The 21,793-nt window shown below is 47.3% G+C and overlaps 1 protein-coding gene across 16 annotated transcripts in view; it reads left to right on the top strand.

Moving 5' to 3' along the window:
* The window catches only part of RBFOX1 (RNA binding fox-1 homolog 1), a 1,785,930-nt gene that overhangs the window by 1,610,982 nt on the left and 153,155 nt on the right, over positions 1-21,793 (top strand). For 15 of the 16 annotated variants that reach the window (XM_045993979.1, XM_045993969.1, XM_045993978.1 and 12 more), the window contains one exon: positions 1,242-1,484. In XM_045993979.1, the coding sequence (XP_045849935.1) occupies positions 1,242-1,484 (243 nt within the window). Of the gene's footprint in view, positions 1-21; positions 100-1,241; positions 1,485-21,793 lie in introns of those variants that run through there. The other variant, XM_045993980.1, reaches the window with a different exon arrangement.

The raw sequence follows: 21,793 nt of genomic DNA, 5'->3' as shown, positions 1-21,793 counted from the left end.
AATGTTTTTGCTGCACTCAAGTTGCTTTAGCTGGAGAGGCTCTCGAATGTTGGTGGTGGGGACTGAGGAGATGTGAGCAATCCTCACATTCTTGCCCTGGTATCATTCTGTGAGGGCTGAAGTCACATCTAATTGACCACAGACAATAGGAGAGGCAGCTATCTGCTATGCTTAATTGCTAAGCTTCTCTCTCTCTCTCTCTAAATGTGCAATCCCATCTCTTGAGATCATGAAAACATTGGACCTCTGAGTTACAGTTTCTGGTGCAGTGTGCATGTGTGTGCCTGGGTGTGCGTGGGTGTGTGTATGTGTGTGCAGGGTAGTACAGTTAGGAGGGTCTGGGTAGGAGTAGAGAGAGAGAGAAGCTTCCTGAAATGGAAGCATTTGAATTCAGGGTTGTTTTTTTTTTAATTCTTTTGACTTGACTGTAATGATCACGCTGCATGTTTTGCCTAGATTGGAAGGGTGAATTGTTATATAATACTCTGTGCTTATAAAAAAATAAAGCAGGGGGCGGGGGGAGGCATTGACTAATGAGGTTGATGCAAGTCCAGCATTTTATAAAGATACTTAAAATGGTGAACACAGTATCACAGAGTGCCATCTTTGTCCAAATTAGGTCTTGAATTTCCATTGGCTGCTTTGGATTGGCACTGGGAACATCACACACACACACACACACACACACACACACACACACACACACACACACACTGTGACCATTAAAAGGACCCCCCCCCATCCCATTCTGTGAGCCAAGTCACATAAAACTTTGATTAAATTCAAATGCTTAGATGAATTGTCTCTCCTCTCAAGAACACACACGTTCAATTTAATCTCTCTTGGCATTTTAAGTATCAAATCAAGGCGCTGCTGTCACTGGAGACAACTACATGCTCGCATGTTCCAAAATGGGAATGAAATAAGGAGGATCTGCCAGAAAAAAATCTGATGGGGCAGAGTACAGACCCTCCGTCTTTGGCTATGGGGCTGGGAGAGAGGGGGAAGTGACTGCACCTCACTGAGCCTCGATGTCTGCATCCGCACAATGGGGTCATGTCTGCGTACATGCTGAGCACCGTTTCCTTATGGAGCCTGGCAGAGATGAAGGGGAATGCATCCGCCTCGGGCTCTGCAGATGGGTGCGGGGAGCACTGGTCTTCGGACCCCAGGGCAGGGTTCTGTCTGGTGCCCTCTCACAGTGTTCTCATCCTCTCTCCCCCTTTCTGATTTTTTTTTAGGGTAATCAGGAAGCAGCAGCTGCCCCGGACACAATGGCCCAGCCTTACGCTTCAGCCCAGTTTGCTCCCCCTCAGAACGGCATCCCGGCGGAATACACGGCCCCTCACCCCCACCCCGCGCCAGAGTACACTGGCCAGACCACCGTCCCCGAGCACACGTTAAACCTGTACCCTCCCGCCCAGACGCACTCGGAGCAGAGCGCAGCGGACACCAGCGCGCAGACCGTGTCGGGCACCGCCACAGTAAGTGGGTGCGGGTCCTCGGGCGGCCGAGCGGGGGATGGGGGTGACTGCAGGGCGCGCCCCATCCCACCGGGGCTTGCCCCCCAGCAGCCCCTGAAGCCGGCGCTGTCGCAGCAGCTTGCAAAACTCACCTGTCTAGAGGCCTCCTCTCCTATTACTTAAATCAACACGTTTCCTTGCCTGCCTTTATTCATAAAGGGAAGCTTTCATCTCAGTTCTGTTCCTCTTTTGCCTTTTCTGGAATGAGGTCCTCTTAGAAGAATCATACGTTTCGTAATTTTAACAGCTTTATGGAGATATCATGTGTGTGGCAGAAATTCACCCGTTTTTGGTGTACCATTCATTGCTTTCTAATACATTTGCAGCCTCGCGCCTCCGGTGGCGCCATCTAATCTGGGAATATTGCGAGCCCCCAGGAAGAGTCTCAGGCCCCTTTGCAGCTCCTCCCCAACCCAGCCCCGTCTTCTTCAGCTTCTTCCGCCTTCTTCATGCCTTTAAGATATACCTGTGTTGTTCCGTGTCTTGTGCGAGCCATAGGGTGGGGGAGGCCTGGGCGGCAAAGGGGCAGCACGGGAGAATTTTCCAAGGTCATAGAATGTTCTGTGTTTTGAATTGTGGCTGTTCAGTTTCTGCACCGAAAAGAGTTATTTTATTGCATGTGAATGTATTCAGTGGATTAAAAACAAGCAAACAAACAAGAAAGAACCATTTTATCACCACCGTAAATTAAAAACTAGCATTGTTGGCTATTAATCAAGGATAAGCCTAACAAAAATAGTTATTAAAATTAAACACTTGTTCGTGTGCACGTGACCCAAAGTAACCATGCACATCACAAGATGTATATGTTCATTTGAGAAACCTTGTTCTGTGGGATTCCTTAGAAGCCTGGGCACGCCAAGCTGCTAGTCTAGAACATTTTGTAGGGAGAAGGCAACTGTGCCTTTTTCTTCTGCTCCGAGGCCTCTGGAAAACCAGTATTGGTGAGGGAATTTCTTGGTTTATAGCAGGAGATTATTTCTTGGCCCTCAAAGTAACCATTTACTACTTTGCTACCTGGTACTTCATTTCAAGGTCAGATACGGAGAGTTTTGAAAAATAGTATACATTCTAACACGGTCTATTGCCTATCTCACCCTTTTTTATTGTGTTAAATATGTATGTGACATGAAATTGACCATTTTCACGATTTTAATGCTTCTAACTCAGTGGGGTTGACAACAATCACAGTTCGGTGCAGCCGCCACCATATCTAGTGATTTTCCTCACCCCAGAAGGAAACCCCAACCCATTACGGAGACACAGCCATTCCCACAAATGTACGGATGGATGGGTTTTCAGTCTGTATGGATTTGCTCATTCTAGATGTTTCATAAAAATGGAATCATACAACATATGACCTTTTGGTTCTGACTTCTCTCACTTAAAAGAACGCTTTCAGGGTTTATCCCCACTGTAGGGTGTGAGTCCTTTGTTCCTTTTTATGACTGAGTATTACTCCATGGTATGGCTGTGTCCCTTTTGTTCGTCCATCCATTCACCGACGGGCATTTGAGCTGTTTCTGTCTCCATGTTTCTGTGAGTAAGCGCTGCTGTTGCCTGTGCATATCCGGCTGTTCCGACTCAGGGACGAGTTTACTAAACGGGTTTGCAGGTCTAGCAGGTGTCTGTTACGGGCCGTGTTAACTACCAGCTCGGTGTTTATTTGTTTTGGGTTATTTTGTGACAGTCCGTATTGGCAGGGCTTCAGAAGGTGTTTAGGACTGAAAAAGGATGTAATAATGTCCACTCGGACATTATCCATTAAGCCTCAGTGTGTGCCAACTATATAAACCTGCTCTGAAGAGTGATGCATTCGTGCATGTTTTTAAGCGTCTGCTGTGACCAGGAGTCATACCAGGTGATGTGGCTGCACCGAGCAGAAATGATCCTTTCCTTTTCTAACGGCGTGTGAGACTCATAGAGTGAGCTTGTGTCAGTCAAACAGCTGTATAAACACAGATTGTGATTCGTGCTCTTGAGGAAAAGACAGGTGCCATGGAGGGTTAAGACCGGCAAGGGTAGTGCCTGCAGGTGAGTAGTCTGGGACTTTTCGTCAAGAAGATGATGTTTAAAATAAGAAGATAAGCTCTCCAGTCAGAAGGAACACCAAGGTCAAGGTCCCCAGGTTGAAAAGATGTTGGGGGCGCCTGGGTGGCTCAGTGGGTTAAGCCTCTGCCTTCAGCTCAGGTCATGATCTCAGGGTCCTAGGATCGAGCCCCACATCAGGTTTTTTGCTGAGCAGGGAAGCCTGCTTCCCCCTCTCTCTCTGCCTGCCTCTCTGCCTGCTTGTGATCTCTGACTGTCAAATAAATAAATAAAATCTTTAAAAAAAAAAAAAGAAAGAAAGAAAAGATCTTGACTTGTTCAAAAAACTAAAAAGACGCCAGTATGTCCAGGGCATGCGAAGGAAGTCCAGAGGCACAGGGACAAAACATGAAATGGGAATAATCATGAGGGATCGTATCCCACAGACCTGGTGGCTGTGATCTGTGGGTGGAATTCCACACCAGGAGCAAGAGGGAGCCACTGAGGAAGTTTGAGCCAGAAGAGCTGGAAAATGAAATCTTAAAAGGAAGGGTTAATGATGATACCTAAAAGGAGATCTTAACCCAGTTGAGAAGTTGTGATACCCAGTATCCTTCTCTCCCAGAAAGAGCTCTCTAGAGATCATCGCACATTTACACGGGGTGTTGGGTGTCCACAGCACCCCAGGCACTGCAGCGCCTTGAAATGGTGAGCACACGTGCTCTCTTTCCTTAGAGAGATTCTTGGTCCATTAGAGAATATAGGATACAGGTTCTGTTGTGACCGTAATGTGGTAAGTCTAGGGCATGGGTTTCTAAGGCTTTAGTATATTTCGGTGATGGAAGAAACACTTGCTGAGGGTCGTGCCTCGATACCATGGTTGAGGGGACATACATTTCATAGTTGCCTGGCTGCTGCAAGTAACAGAAAATTCAGCAGGAAATGTGTTGGCTTATGCAACAAAAAGTCTCGAAGGAGGGCTGCCTTCAGACTCAGGTTGGTGCGTGGCATATGTGTGCTAGGTTCCAACAGGATCTGTCTCTGTCTCTTCTTCCTTGGCTCACCTCCATTCTCTAGTTTTATGCGATGGTTCCTGCAAGTCCAGGCTCCTGATATCATACCAGATTCCTATGGAAACACTCTTGGATGAGTCCCATGCAGACAAGCCCTGGGAGCCGTTCTCTCTCCCTGGTTTGCTCAGTATTCTGTCTGTTCAGTGGCTAACGCTGAGATCAGGGGCCTCAGCCCTGCAACCACTGAGAAGCGCCGTATCCAAATGCAGAGACCAAGGATGGGCCCCCCAGAGTCAATGATAAGGTGCTTTGGATCTTCTTACTGATGATATTAAACAGAAAGACACTAGTCAAAGTTAACGGTGAGCCATTTGCATGGAGAGGCTTAAACAGGTATATTTGCCAAGCATTGGGACTGGAGGGAAGGGCAGGCAGGTCACTGAAACACTCACAGGTGGCAAGGTTTGGAAGGCAAGGAGCTACCAAGTGAGACGTGAATAGGGTCTCCAGACTGGAGTTTGAGCAGGAGGAGTGTTGGCAGGACAGCCTGGCAGGCGTGAACTCGGAAGACATTATTGAAGCCAGCAGCACTGGAGACAGGGAGAAAGCAGGCACCTAGAGTGTTGGCGAGAGATACCAGGGGGCAGGACTTGAGAAGTACATGGGAATGGTTGGGGTTAGAGTGCACTACCCATCGTAGATGCTTGCAGCCAAGAGAAAGAAGAGATAGCAACTGAGGAGTGTAGAGTTCAGAGGAAGCAGTGAGGGTGCAAAGACACTTGGAAGTGCACTTGTCATAGACCATGTTCTGCTCGGTCGGGTCAGGAAAGTACAACTAACAAGTAGGTCATGGGCAGCAGAAGCACCTTCCATCTTGGCCAAGACAGAAAAGCATATGCACGAATCATGTGTAGTAGAAAACAAGAGGGCCTCTTTGGCCTTTTATGCCAAGGAAAAGGCACCTGTGAGGCAGGTGGAAGAACAGAGAACAAGGGATAGGGAATGGTGACCCAGGAGAGAAGGTGACCAAGGCTGTACACATACAGCAGGTAGCCTAGGAAAGGAGAAAAAATACTTTATGTTTTACAGTTTTATTAACATATAATTGACACACAATAACCTGCGTGTATTTAGAACGTGCAGAGTTTGATGAGGGATGACGTACGTGCGGATCGTGTAACCAGCATTTCCCATCACCCTCAAAGGCTTCTCCTACCCCTCTGCAGTCCTTCCATCCCGCCTTCTACCTCATTCCCCAGGGGGACCAACGGATCTGCTTCTTTCATTACAGCATAGTTTTTAGTTTCTAGAAGCGTAGAACAACAGAGTCGAACGCTGTGCCCTCTTTTTGCCTGGCTTCATGCCCTCAGCATCGTTGCCTTTAGATTCGTCTGACCGGTTAGATTAGGAGCTCATGGCTCTTCATGGCCAAGTAGCAAGTCCGTCGTGTGGACCCTCCACAATCTGTTGATACATTTACTCGTGGATGGGTCTTTGGGTTGTTTCCATCTTTGGGCCACTACCAATTAGGTTCCTACAAAATCTGGAGAGCATTTCAGTTTTGAAATAGGAGAGACATATCTGAATCCATGTGGGCTGGGAAAACAGCCCCACACACTGGGTGACAAAGAGCAGAAAGTTGTTGCTCACAGATCTGGAGGCTGGAAGTCCAAGTTCCAGGTGCCAGTGTGGTCGAGGGAGGGCCCGTTCCTGGTTCATAGGTAGGCCTTCTCACTGTGTCCTCACACGACGGAGAGGCGGGGGAGTCCTCTGGGTCTCTTATATAACGACACTAATCCGGTTCATGAGGGCTCCCCCTCATGACCTGATCACCCCCTTAAAGCCCCACCTCCTAATACCATCCCTGAGGCTTTAGGTTTACAAAATGTGAGTGCAGTGGGGGAGGGGATGGGAGAGGAGAGGCACGAACAATCAGACCACAGCAAGAAGGAGTGGACATGTCAGGAACACAGAGAAATCTCCAAGTCAGGAAGCCCTGTGAGGAGTTCCTTCTCTGTTGCCTTCGTGTTTTCAGCTGACAGAGTGGGATTTGGGGAGCAACAGAATGATTCCTGAATTTGGACAGACGTGTGAAGAAGCTGGCTCAGATCATTCCTAGGGTATCTGAGGGGCAGCGGGTTCCGCTCCAAGCCGGGAGAGTGTGACTTTGGGGACGGTTGGTTAGCCGGCCCGTTTGTTTTCTCCGGCAACATTCAGGTGACACACTCTGTCACAAGAAGTTTCAAAGCAAAGGGAACCATTCTGAACTGAAGGAGGGGGCTTACCCGACCTTGGGGAGAGACAGGAACGTCAAAGAGGCCCTCTTGTTTTCTACTACACATGATTTGTGCATATGCTTTTCTGTCTTGGCCAAGATGGAAGGTGCTTCTGCTGCCCATGACCTACTTGTTAGTTGTACTTTCCTGACCCGACCGAGCAGAACATGGTCTATGACAAGTGCACTTCCAAGTGTCTTTGCACCCTCACACGTTTCCCGAGCATGCCTTCCCTTCCCTCCAGGTTCTGCGTTAACCTGAGGAAGGAATTTCACCTCTAAGTGGGTCAGACCCATGTTCTTCCAACCCTAGGATCCACGGCCCCATATTAGCTTGTCTAGGTCACTCTCCGCAGGGTCGCGTTGTGTCTGGAGTCACCCTAACTGTGATGGTCCTTAATGCCAGTCTGAGGGCACTGTCGAGGACATCATTTCTTTGAGAAACCGAGTAGTTTTGGGTACGAGAAAACATCCATCCATCTGGTAGGCTCCAAGAACATCTAATATATGCACATGATTTAACACGAAGCGCAGAATCTGTAAAAGGGGAACGGGAGGCACCCAGAGCCGAGGAAAGTAGAGACAGAAAAGACTTACCAGGTCATCCTCTCTGTTCCCCAAGGGCTGAGATGAGTCCCTGCAGGACGTGTTTCTGCCGGATGTCTATTCAGTGTAGGCCTCCAAACAATCGTGGATCACTGTGTTGACAGAGTCAATATTCTGTTCTCTTAGCGACCGCTCCTGACAAGGTATTTTACTCTTGACATATTATAATTAGAGATTTGCAAGTAGTGAATTCTCCATGTATCTCCAATAGCAACTCAACTTCTATTTTTAACCCCTCTACAGTCTGTGTAAAGTCTCCCACCAGCTCTGGGATCTGATGGGAGAAAAAATGTGGATCCTAGAGCTAGGTCCCCGAGCTCCGGGCTCTGTTGACAGGGACAGGAGCCCCTCAAGGAGCCAAGTCCCTGACCCTCAGCTGCTTCACTATAGTGTCAGCTGGGTCTCCAGGGTTCCTTAATATGTTTAAGAAGTGAAGACGTTGGCTGGTAGTGATTTCCTGTTCTCATCCACCCTTTCTTTCTTTCTTTCTTTCTTTTTTAAGATTTTATTTATTTATTTATCTGACAGACAGAGATCACAAGTAGGCAGAGGCAGAGAGAGGAGGAAACAGGCTCCCCACTGAGCAGAGAGCCCGACGTGGGGTTCAGATCACAGGACCCTGGGATCATGACCTGAGCCAAAGGCAGAGGCTTTAACCCACTGAGCCCCCCAGGTGCCCCGGTTCTCATCCTCTTTAAAGACTGGCTCTGCTTTTGAAGCCAGGTGTGTTGCTGAGGTGTGGGGAAAACTCAGCGCATTCCTTTTTGTCCATTAGCTGCTGCTGCTGTTGATATTATTATATTAAATTATTAAATTAGCTTCAATTATTTAATTTTAAATTAAATTACTATTATTTTAAAGCAACTCAAGTTTATGGTTAAAAAAAAAAACACTTTAGGGGCGCCTAGGTGGCTCAGTGGGTTAAAGCCTCTGACTTCAGCTCAGGTCGTGATCTCGGGGTCCTGGGATCGAGCCCTGCATTGGGCTCTTTGCTCAGCGGGGAGCCTGTTTCCCTTCCTCTCTCTCTGCCTGCCTCTCTGCCTACTTGTGATCTCTGTCAAATAAATAAATAAAATCTTAAAAAAACAAAGAAACAAACAAACAAACAAACAAAAACAAACCACACTTTAGAAAAGGGTCTACAGTGGAGACCAGAATTTCTTAGTGCCCACAAGCCCAGTTCTCCATCTCCCTGCCAGAAATAACAGTTACCAATTCCTTCTATTTTCTTCCAGAAATGTCTTGTGCCGCTGGGAGCATATGCCCGTGTCTTGGTCCATTCGGGCTGCCATAACAAAAACATGACAAGCCGGGTGCCTTATAAACAGCAGACGGTCATTTCTCACGGTTGTGGGGCTGACGAGTCGGCGGCCTTGTTGCTGGCGCTGGCCACGTCTGGGGAGGACGCACTTCCCCCTGCTCCTCACATGGTGGAAGCGGACAAGGAGCTCTCCGGGGCTTCTTTCTGAGGGATCCACTCTTATGACCTGATCAGCTCCCTCAGGCCCCATCTCCCAATATCATCACCGTGGGGGCGGGTAGGATTTCTCCATGTGAATTTGGGGGGACACAAGCATTCAATCTGTAGCAGCCTGCTGGCCTGCTTCTCTGTGTGTGTCTGTATTTCTGTCTGTCCCTCTGTCTCTCTCTCCGTCTCTCTTCTGTCTTTCCATCTCTAAATCAGATCTCTGCATCTCTAATTCCTCTTCCCCAAAGAACAGAGTTAAAGTGGTTTGAGAGTTGTCTGCTGTCGGGGAAGAGGGAAGGGAAGGTGCGGCGCCATCGACTGAGGCCTGCTGTGGTCCACAGACCGTGGTGGAGGCTGTGCACATCTCCTCTCGTTTTGCCTCCACACCAAGCCCTTTAAATGACAGCCGTACTCCCGTTAGACGCTGGACAAGCAGAGGCTCAGGGAGGCCAAGGACGCTGTGGGCTTGGGAGAGTTTGTGCGTGGCAGAGCAGAGAGCCCTGCCCAGGTCTGTTTCATGTCCAAGTCCGGCTCTCCCCTCAGTCTCCAGGGTATTCCCTACAAGGGCTCCCAGGCTTGCAGCATAGGTGACCAGGGCCCGAGGCCAGGGAGAACAATCTAGAATTCTTCTGGATTCTTCAGCCCTGATCTCCAATTTAAAGTAGCGGGTCCTTGAAGAACCTGGACTCCGATTTGTTGGAATTAGACATTCTCCTCCCCGAGTTGGGCTCCCCCATGTGACCTCTCTGGTTTTTTTATCCCAAGTGTTCTCTTCTTCCTCTGGGCTTCTGTCCTTCTCCAAACCCCCTTCTTCTTCCCTTCTAAACAGCCCTCAGGGCTGCATCAGAGAACACCACAGAGTTCCTCTCTCTGATGGAGGACTTCGGCCTCACTGGCTCACATGTAAAGTTTGGCAAAATCCTTGAGGGATGCCTGTCTAAAGGGGGGGTAGCCACATCAAAACAGGAAACGGGGAATAGCAATCTCAAAATTCATAGTCTCTGCTCAGTGAGTGTCCGACTATGTCCTAAGCACTTGTCACGCACAGTCTGAAGTTATCTTGACTTTCCATCACCCCCCCAAAAGTAAATATGAAGCATTATCATCCTCATATGAAGCATTATATAAGGAACCAAGGCAAGGAAATTCCTGAAGTGCATTGTAGCCAATGGGGAAAAGCTAGAGCTCCAAACCAGACTCTAGACCAAAAAGTCCTAATGAGGGCTCAAAGCCCAGAAAGCATCCCAAGTCACGCCCAGGCTTTCAAGCTAGGCTTTTCTCTGCATAAATTATAGGGAAGGCTTCGCCGGGGAAATCACCCTTCCCACCCTGGGGCGGACCCCAGCAGATCCAAGCATGTGCAATATTACAGACTTAGCGTGTGCTCTTATTTGAGACCCGTGCCTTGAGCAAACTCCAATAACACGTTTCGGTGGCTTCGCAATTGTCTTTTCAGATGACAGCGTGGCTGAGCTGTTTGGTCCACACTGGTTCTGTTGGCCTAAGGTTCACATTTACCTCAAGGACACGCGAACAGCCCCTTGTTCCCTCACGAGGCCAAAGTATTATGCTTCAATGGCATAATAAATGGCCCATGGCTTTCAGGGTAAATTAAAGGCCTTCATTCCCCAATACCGGGGTCATTTTACCATTCTAAAGCTCCTGTTTGCCAATTCCTAGTCCTGATGGGCCCAAAGGCATGATTAGTCCCACCTTAGGATAACTGAGAGGGGTGGCCTGGCCGGGAGCATCAGAAACCCATGTGTGTCACGTCCGGTCACAGTACTAGGGTTATGGCCTTGGGATCCAGTGGAAGTGAAGGTTCTCATGACAGGTCAGAAATAAATACCATTTGGTATTGTCAGGAACGTAGAGAAGAATCGAGTCCAGAGCGCGAATTTCCCACTCCATTTCTGAGGCGGAGTGGGACCCTGGGCCTGTGACGTAACCTCTCTGAGCCTCCCTTGCGGCCTCCGTATATGCGAGTCTTAGAGCAGCAGTGACATCCTGAGGAGATAATGCTGAGGGAAGGCTTCACAGCGATGGGCACACGGTAGACGTTCGACCATAGGAACCATGACCTTTTTGAGAAAAAAAATCACATCATTCCTAAAAAGCGAAGTGTTCTCTTCTGTCCTGAAGTTTTCATTCTCAGAATTCTTCAGAAGAATAAATTCATCCTAAGAATTGTGTAACTTTCTGCTAAGAACCAAACCAAGACTCAAACCCCCCCACATTTATTTTATAAGTGATTCTTACATTTAATGATTTTCATATGAATTGCTTCCAACCACTCGTGTCTGAGTCCCACGGAGGGGTAGCTGCTAGTCATTGAGCTAATTAGGTCCAGGCCATGCACACACGGGGCTTAGATTTATTAGGGAAATACACATTTGGTGTTTTGTTTGTAAGGCTCAAAGCCACCTTGCTTTTGCTAAGTAAGGAAAGATCAGACGTGCTCTGGGAGTGACTTGGTGTTTCCCTCGGGGGACTTGATTGTCGTGTTTGAATCACAGGTCTACTAGGCACTTGAAGTGTTTCACCTTGGCTTTCTCTCCATCACAACCATACTCATTGTCATTAACTTTACACTCGGGATGACTAAGCAGTCTCCACCCTTTATGATAGTCTTGGAGCAAGTATCAGCACACAGTGTAGTCCTAAGGATTTGGGTTGATGGTGGGATGATCTGAAGACGGGGTGGGCTGTCTGTGAGTTGGACAAGCGGCTGGTCTAGGTGTTCGAAAAACCTAACTGCCTTTGCATGGCTTATATCCCCATTAGGTGGTTTTGTTGCTTTTGCATGGTTTTTTTGTTTGTTTGTTTTTAAATGAATTTGGGAAGCAGGCACTCATCTGTTTTGTGCACGGTGTTTGAATCACTCATCAGCCAACCATAGCTCATGCTCCTAATTGGTGGCCATATATTCTACAAGTCTGTAGTGAGTTCATAGGAACTCTGTGCTCTATTTGAGTTCTTGGCTGGAGAAGCTAGTTGACTACGCTCTTTTAACTGAGGGCTCCTGGGTGCTTTGGCCAGACCCTTGGCGTGTTAGAGCCAAAGGAAACCAAAGACTCTGCCTGGTCTATCTTCTCACTGTACAGTTTGGAGATCATAAAAGTCAAGGGCTGAAACACAAATCCTTTCAGGTCTAGGCAAGTGATGTACATGTTTGGGAGAGACTGGTACGATGGAGACGTAGGCAAAAGAAATCATTAACTTTCTCCATTAACATAGGAAAGATAAAACCACAGGCAAGGTGCTATGTGACCCCTTCGTGGGGACACTGGGGTGGTGTAGAGAACTCATGGACAGTCCAAAGGGGCGCCCCCATCCACCCATCCAGTCACTGTCATATTGAACTGCTAACCCAGCATTATAATATCTTTTGATTTTTTTTAAAGTAAGCAGCTAATTGGATTTTTGTTTGTTCTCTTGTTCACTCCCGTTTCATTCATTTTTGTTATCTGCCCAGCTTCTGAAAATAAGCCCTGACTTAGTCTTAGAATCTTAATTTATTTTTTTTAACCAAGAGGTAAAGTTAGGAGTTTCAATCCATCATTACAGGTGTATGAAAAAGACAGCTTGGATGCTTCCTCATGACTGTGCAGACAATCATAGAAGGTCTGAGCTGAAACGACTGTCCTGTCTGTCTGCTTCATTTACGAATCATCCCACGGTTCAGAGAGGGAAAGTGACCTGCCTGAGTCACACAGAGAATATCACAGCAGGGGTGTCCCAAAAGAAAATTTCCACTGTACCGCTTCCCCCACTATGAATTCTACTGGCTGTGACCGTCCTTTTCCCCCTCCATCTCCTGGATTCTCTAGTAGTTCTCAAAATTCACTTACTTGGGGTTATCTGTGCACGGAAATGGACAAAGCCCAGTGCCTTTAGGAGTGGGTCAGGCTGTGCAACTTGGGGTTCCCTTTCTCTTTGATATCTTACTTTGGTTCCTAGTCAGAGGTTGCAGGGCCTTACTCTCATTAAGGCTTCCAGACTTCTAGAAAGAGTATTTACCCTCCTTTTCTCCTGCTGACCCTGTTGTTTAGGTCAAGGGGGCTGTGCTCATTCAGGGCTTTATGTATTCCAACCAGCTCTCCTCTGAATCGCTGGTTGGGGACAGAGGCTATCAGATTGTCAAATTATAGCCTTTCATGTACAGCTATGTTCGAGTTACCACACAAGCTCCCTGAGGGGCAGAAGCTCCAAGGCTGGGCTCTGCCCTCCGTAGAAGGCCCACCAAAGCCCTCTGCCAACCACAGCCCTTGGAGACAGGTGAGCCTGGTAGGTGAGCCAAGCAGAATCAGATCCCACGAATCCTAGGGACTCTTCAACTCCTGGACTTTGGAGAGAAGGTCACCACAACCCAGACAATAAGCCACCCCTCTTGCATCAGGAATGGATCAGGCTCAAGGACCTGCTTTTTATGTGATCTCAATGTCCTTAGGACAAAGCCACGTGGACCAATTCATTCTTCATAGACCAAGGTTTGTAGCCTGGACAGATCTAAACAAACCAGGCCATTGGGACCAAAGCGATTTAAAGCCTTAACAGTTGCGCACTTGTTTTGGGAGTAAAAAGCAGGTTTTTTTCCTTTGAAAAAATTTGTAGAGTGAGTTGCAAATAATACAATTCAAAAAGTTTGGACTACCCTCGTCTTTTAAAAAAGTGAAACATATAAATTGGTAGAAAAACAAATGGAAATTTCTTGGGCTGAAAATGGTGTTTTAAAAATGGCAGCTGTCATTTATTAATAACGTACGGAGAACAGTAACTAGCGTTTAGTGAACACATACTAGATGCCCAGTGCAGTGATGCTACATACTTGATGTTAATGACCTGAGTGAAACCTACAGCATCCAGAGGAGACAGGGACCATAACTGATGCCTTGTTACCTAAGTGAGAGAACCAGAGCATAGAGAAATCAAGGAGACTGCCCAAGGTCACATCACAAAGCCAATGGGGCAGAACAGGGATGTAAAGGGAGCCAATCTGACTCCAGAATCCACTACATCATTCACTCCACGAGCCAAGCGCTACGTGGCCCATTTTCTTCACATTCCACAGCCCTTGGACGGATGGCTGTGAAGATACCAGAATTATGGATGAGGAAACAGAAGCACAGATGTTAAATCACTTGCCCCAAGGCCATCCAGCTAATAAAGGGAAGATAGTAAATGCAGCCAGAGGTCTGGCAGATTCTTAAACCCACATTGTGTGACTTCCCCATCAGAAGTAGTTTGTTTTACCTAAATGACATTCTCTGCTGTTTCAATTATATCATAGCAGACAAATGTGTTAATAATCTTTGTCCCCCATAATTCTGTGTTTAACTCAAAACTGCCTCAATTTACACACACACACACATACACACACACCACCACCACATACACTGTTTCTCTCTCTCTCTCTCCCTCTCCTCTCATCCCCCAAACACCATCCACACCCCCATCCAGGGGGCATCCAGGGACCCCACAGTGAAAAGGGCCTCAAACCAGTTGGCAAACTGACTAAGGAAGCCTGGATCTCCCAGAGAAACTTGCTACAAGGAAATCGCTAATTATAACCCAAATTGTATTTGACTTCTGCATCTTTGCTTCACATTGTAACACTGTAATTTAAAGAGATTGTTCCATGGCCTTTTTTAGGGGAAGAAATTAACTACCATTTTCTTACTAAGAAAAGCAGTGGTAACAGCAGCACAGGAAGTGACAGGAGGTGGGTCCCATCCCGGCCTTCCCTCTTCCCAGATTGCACGTGGGAGCCGGGAGCCGGGTTAGCAATTATGCAAGGAATTGCCTGGGGTTCCAGGCACTGTCTCTGGGTGACACCCATCTGGCCTCACCAAAGAGAAAGAGAAGATGAGGCTTGGGCAGGCTTGGGAACAAGAGTCTCCTTGACCCCAGGGGTGGAAGGTTGGAGGGAGAAGGCAAGCAAGCTACATTAGTCCTTGGATTTGGGACCACCGGCACTCTTGACAAAGACCAGAGGGGACCCGGTCGGAGTTGCCGCATTGTCTGGACTTCAAACCTTGGCTGTCTTTCTGCCTGATCCAGCTGTCCTCAGGACCCAAAGCCCCTTTTCCCTTTTCTCGCCAACCTTCCCCAGACCTTTAGTATCCGTGTTAAGCCAGGCCAAAAGTTAGCAAACTATGACCCATGGGCCAGTACTGGCCCGCTGACTGTTTTTATCAATAAAACTTTATTGGAACATAGTCGCACCGGTTCATTCATGTGTTGTCTATGCTGCTTTGCTTTTGCAAAGCCGAGTAATTACAACAGACATATAACCCAGTGAGCTGATAAAACTTAGTATTTTCCTTTCCTTAAAAGGTTTGCCGATGCCTGATCTAGGCCAAGGTTGACATATTGTTGACCTGCTGGCTTTATTTAGACCTCGGGCCTGTTTTGTTGAGTTCACAAATGGAATGAATTGCCTACATTTTAGAATGGGAAATTTCACAATACAATCTGGCTCTGATTAAAAAAGGGAAAAGTTCAACAGAACCCAGCCGCAGTGTGCTAATCTTGAGGGTGGGCTGTCTCTCGGGGCTGTTTGCTGCAGTTACTACCACTCCCTACTGTGTTTTATCCAGCTTACTAGTATTGGTAGGCATTCAACTTTGACTGGGTCAGGCGGGTCTTCTGGATTTTTTTTTTTAATATTTATTTATTTATTTGACAGACAGAGATCATAAGCAGGCAGAGAGGCAGGCAGAGAGAGAGGAGGAAGCAGGCCTCCTGCTGAGCAGAGAGCCCGACACAGGGCTCGATCCCAGGACCCTGGGATCATGACCTGAGCCGAAGGCAGAAGCTTTAACCCACTGAGCCACCCAGGCGCTCCTGGATTATTTTTTAATAAAATATTTCCAGTTTCTCCCCTGGCTGGTGAATTACATTTCTTTTATTCTTTCTCCTTCATCAAACTGGCCTTTCCTTTGGAACTCTGGCAAGAAATTCAATGTCTATGTAATGCCAGAATTCCGTGAATGCCAGACTTATATCAGAAATATAGCATCTCCTACCCCTGAATACACATTCTCTCTCTCTCTCTCTCTCACACACACACACGCACACACATACACACACACACACACACTGCCCCTGTTTTCTCAAGGATCAAAACCTGTATCACCGCTGTCTCTGATTTAAATCCAAGCTGGATTAGTAAATGTTTATTCTTCCGAGGTCGTGGAATGAATATCACAGTTGTTATTATTAATGGGTTGATGATAATAGTGGTGGCCAATGTATTCAGGCTTTACGTTCATTAATCTGAAACCTAATGGCCGTTAGGGTTACCCTATTTCCCAGGTCAAGGAAAACAGAGACCCAGAGAGGTTATGTCGATGGCCCTCAGATGCACCGTCAGGAAGTGATAGGCACAGAACTCAAAGCCAGTCCTGGTTGACGGGAAGGCATGGCTCTGAGAGGCCGTGGCAGCTTTTTAACGCTCACAGGCACAACCGATAGAACCAACTCTTGACTGAAGTAGACAACTGATACCCAGCCCTGGACCTGACACATCCAATGTGTTGAGCCCCAGGGCCAAGTCTTCTGCAGCTAGAATGATTGATCCCAAGAAGAGCCTCTGGAGGCCTGCGTAGCAGCCCTGAAGGTTGGTTTTCAGTAAACAGTCACTGAAGATCCTGTGGTTCTCAACAGACCCGCTGAGAATATTTTTTGCCCCCTAGCCTTCCCAAGCTCAGCAGAGGGAGATGCTGGGGGGTGGGGAACCCCATGTTTTCTTTTAAAAATAAGGGCTCCCAGAGTAGGAGGGTACCTACGGCAGAGGGAGATTCCAGCAAACAGGATCTGGGCTCCATGTGGCAGCTGAATTCCAGCACGGAGCCCAGCCGGGGCTGTGCGGGCACCTCAGCCCACCCCGAGATGAACGTGTGGCTTTAGGACGCCCTGCGATTTGGCACCTGCTGCTTGGGCTTCGAGTCTGCAGGCTTCCTGGGGATGCACAGTGATCTGACACCAGGGCTGAGCCCTTGATAATGACACTGTAGACGCGAGGTAATTACACATCCGTTACTTCCCAAGTCAAGCTAAGTGGACCTCTGATTATTATTCTGCATATAATAGGAGCATAACTAACACTGAAGGGAAATTGTACTTCTCTATTTTATTAACCGCTTTTATGTTCCCTTGTGCACAGCTGTGATGCTATGAAATCTCTTTAAATGTGATATTACTCAATATAATACAATAATAATGCACACACCATAATGTATTGGATTACTTTGCAAACAGCCCTTCTGAAATTGAATTTCCCGTCCTTTCCTTGGGCCAGCTCAGGGTGGCAGGGCTCATAGGCCCTTTCTGTGCCTGGGAGCCTGGGGTCTACCTTCACAGTCACTTAGGTTTCCATAGATGTAAGCAGTTGGTCCACATCATCTTCATTCACGGTGGGGATGTTGGCGAGCCACATTCCTGGGCATCTCGTGGTAAATTACAGCTTGGCAGTGGGAACAGTTTCTGAAACCTGAGCATAGTGTGAAAATGACCCAGGGTTCGAAGACATCAGGAGGGAGCTAAGCCAGATGGAAGGGATGCCCTCCATGCTGGAATTAAATGCCGAAGTATTCGAAATCGCCTTTGCCGGAGATTCTGGGAGACCTCTACCCTTATTCCCAACTTCTGTCCATCTGTAAACCCTTTCATGATACCATGTCAAAACCATGGTTGGTGCCCTCTTGACATGCTGCATACAGCTTGAGAATTCACCCCTTTGACATCGAAAATAACTTTCGTTGACTTCAGACTGTATGTCAAAATTGCATTGATCTATTCAGTGACATCCAATAATCTAGAATCATTTAAAACTTTATTTTTGCCATAAAGCTGTGAAGTCCATAAGGATGCCACTGCCTTATTTGTCTCTTTTATTCTTCACGCCGAGCATAGTACCTGGAATAAGGCAGATACTCCAGAATCGTATGTCCTTTATTTATTCGTGGAAATGTCTTGAGCTCCTGCTGTATGAGAGGCACAGTGTCAGGCCGTGGAGATATGAGAGTGAAGGGCAGACCCTGATCCTCCCTTAGGAAGTGACAGTCCAGGACCAAACATGGAATACAAACCAACAGAAACCACCTGCATAATTAAATAATTGCAGTTGTAGAAAGTGCCAGAACGGAGCAGGATAGGTGTTATACATGAGTGCACATCTCTTCCCCACGTGACAGGGATGCCATGTTAGTCCGATAGGGCGATAGTGAGCGCATTCACACCATGGAAATCGGCAATGACACAAACCAGTGCTCTTGTCATTGGTAGAGCTGGTTGGTAGCCACCACACCTTTGGCAGGAACTTGGCATAGTCAAATGAAAGAATGTCCATGTGGCAGGCTTGAGAGGCAGGGAGAAGATAGCCCAAATGAGGAAGAAGAAGTGGCCAGGAACACTCTTGCAGGACCTGTAAGCCAGATTGCAGGTTTGCATATTCACCCTTTGCACAATGGGAGGCCCCTAGAGGATCTTAAGCAAAAGAATAGCCTGATTACAATTAGATTTTAGGAGTGACCTGACGGCAATGTGGGACATGGATAAGAGGGACACAATAATGGGGGAGGGAGTGGCAGGAAGAGGAGTCACTGAGCTACTGCAAGGGTCCAGAAAGGACATGTGGGCTATAGGATGTAAGAAGGTGGATATAGGATCCAGGATGACTTTAAGTTTGAGCATGAGTAAATGCCAACTCTTATAATGCTGGATCTTGGTGGATATAGAGTAGAAGGATTTGAGATCAAGATATGTGTGTGTGTGTGTGTGTGTGTGTGTGTCTGCGAACTTAGAGGTGCTTGTGAGACATGTAGATATATCATTATACAAGCCTCTATTCCTTAATCTTTAAAATGGACGGAATATTGCTTATTTCACGTGGTAGCTGGGATCCGTACATGGATTGATTTCTAAGGAAGCACTTCGGCATATAGAAAACAAGCGATGAAATGTAGTTGAATCTGAATTTCTGACACATTCAATCTGTGCCCTTTTGAAAATTGGACAGCCAGACTGGAATTAATTGATAATGTTTTAGCTTTAGTCTGAAACAGGTTTTCTATATTTGAGTCACAGTGAATAGTGCCATGGGGAGAAAAAAATGTTAAAGCTCGAAGTCTTCAGTTCTCATTCCAGTTAGGGCATTCACCTATGCAAATCACTCAGTGCAGGGGTAGTAAGATCACCAGTATGGTGTCAGATTGCCTTGAATCAAATCCTACTTCTACCACCGCTTACCAAGCTAAGGAGGTTACTTAATCTCCCGGAGCCTCAATTTTTTCTGACTATAATTGTCTTAGCTCACAGGGCTTTTGCGAACACAAAGTGGGTATTTCAGGCAAAGGTCTATGACTGTGCCTGGCATGTGATTGGCACTCAGTCAGTGGGGGCTGTGATGAGGAAACACTTTACGCCTTGGTTTTCCCATCTTTTGAATGGACACAGTAATAATCTCATGGGGTTGGGGTAACTATCAAAGACCAAGGGATCTGCCAAAGCTCTTTGTAATATATGCACACATGCAAAGTTTTGTTCCTAGTTTGAGGTACTATAGTCTTTTTTTTTTTAAGATTTTATTTATTTATTTATTTGACAGAGAGGGATCACAAGTAGGCAGAGAGCCAGGCAGAGAGAGAGAGGGAAGCAGGCTCCCTGCCGAGCAGAGAGCCCAGTGCAGGGCTTGATCCCAGGATGCCGAGATCATGGCCCAAGTCGAAGGCAGAGGCCCAACCCACTGAGCCACCCAGGCGCCCCCGTACTATAGTCTTTTACCATGTAGCCTTCAAAATGGCCATTAGGTGTAGATGATCCTCTCTTTAAGATGAGGAGATTGAGGTTTGGAGAGTTGGCATGACTTCGTGACTTTCCCACAGTCCCATTACTAGTACATGGTAAGCCTGAATCTACAACCTGGTCTAAAAGTACAAGTCTATAGTACTTGTCCTGCAGCCTTCTCTGAGGGGCTGGGTTTGGAGGGGAAAGACTAAGGAAAGATGCACCTGGTTCTATGAGCTCCATCTGTCCTGACCTTGCCAAGGAAAGTAAGGATCGGGAGACACTGGTTTCTGATATAACTTCCCCCAGACCCTTACCCTCATACCCACCTCAGGAATGGCATTGGGATTAACAGAGAGAGCCAGAGACTTGCCAGACCTCCCAGTGCACATTTCCAGTTGCATGCAGACTAGAGCCTTTGGAAACTAAACTGTGCATTGGAAAACAGTTCTGGATAAATTAATTTCTGAGATACATAATTCATAAGGGGAAATCCGTGGTATTTTTAAACAATGGAAATGAGAGAATCTGCCTTTTGGGCATCGATCCCGATTACATTTAGTTCAGAAAACATTTATCAACACCTACTGTGTGCCAGGTCCTTGCTGGGAAACAGAGATGAGTCAGACATTGTCTGTGCCCAGAAAGGGCGAGAAATCAGTGGCGGCACCCCCTGAGCCATCGGCCCCGGGTTAGACCTTGAGAGCAGAAGACAAGGGGAGTTGTGAGTACTTATGTGTATTTCGTCTTGAAAGCATAATAAGGCACATCAGTAATGAAACATCTGTGGGAAACTTTACAGAAGGGACCTCCTGTGGCCTTCCCAGCATCTGTGTTAGGCTCGCAAGAATGTTTCCATTTTGCAGGTTAAGAAATTGAGGGTTAAGGAAGCCTTGTAACCTGCCCAAGCCCTGGGTGCCTCGTGTTGCCAAGGGTAGACTCATCCCCATCACGACCTACCCTAAAGTCCCTGTGTAGAGCTTCTGCTGTGTCTCTGAAGGACGTTCACTTTCGCAAACTCTGCTGAATTCACGAGTTGACTGGCTGCATCTCTCATAGACTCAGATGAGAAACCCTCCTTGCCCAGAGTCCAGGGTGTTTCCCTAGAACAAGCCCCCCATCTGGAAATCCAAGGCTCCAGCAGTTCACGGGAGCCCCTTTCCACCCCTACAGCTGAGCACAGCCTGCGCAGAAAGATAATTCACCCTAATTACCCAAAACCCATATTAAGGACAAGGACAAAGAACTCTGAGGTTCAAAACTAAATGATTCAGCAAAATTGCACAAGGTAAATTCCCTCAGAAAGAAGAGTTTCTTGCGGACGGTACTAAAAGGGAGCCTTTACCCTTTGTTGGCTGTGGATTCAAGTTAAAGGCAGCATGTGTCCTTTCACGCCATTGTAGCTCTGGAAGCCCTGGCGGGAAGGTCCTCCCTCTCACTGTCCCCCCATCCTGTGTGTCAGAGTGCCCCATCAGTGTTTGGTCACCTGGTGTCTCATTGTTTTTGAAATGACTTATTTACTTCAGGTTGAGTATTTACACCCATTTAGGGCATTGGGAATGTGCATTCCACCTAGAGAATCTCAGATACTATCATATTAATCTAGGTTTGGGGTTTGCCCTTTCATCAGTTTCTGACGTGGAGGTGTAGTGATTCATTTTCCGCAATGCTCAAAAAGGGCTGGTCCATCAGCGCGGGGAGCACACAGGCGGTCTTTCCACTGACTGCATGGCCCTTGAACCTGGCACTTTCTCTGCCTCAGCCTTCTCATCTGACCAGCGGTCTTGTCAGTTGCCGGGGTGAGTGTTTCGGGGTGCTTAAGAAATCCTCCTGGTCATTCCTAGAGTAGTTCCTTGCAAAGATCCCTCAGATGAACAGGTGTTTGATTTGGCACCGAAGCGAGATCCCCAAGGATCAGTGTAGCTGCTCGAGGTCAGAGAGCTGGGCTTGGAGGGTACCTGCAGGTTTTCCCTCTCTCAGGACCAGAGCTGAAGAGGAGTGCAGGCCCTGGGAGGTTTCGCAAGGATGCCGCTGAGCCACCTAAAGCAGTAGTTGCCCATTAGACCTGGCAGCTGGGATTTTGATGACAGGA

The sequence above is a fragment of the Meles meles genome, chromosome 21 (assembly GCF_922984935.1).
Source record: "Meles meles chromosome 21, mMelMel3.1 paternal haplotype, whole genome shotgun sequence".
In the NCBI taxonomy this organism is placed as follows: domain Eukaryota; kingdom Metazoa; phylum Chordata; class Mammalia; order Carnivora; family Mustelidae; genus Meles; species Meles meles.
This window is presented reverse-complemented; position numbering and strand designations above follow the sequence as displayed.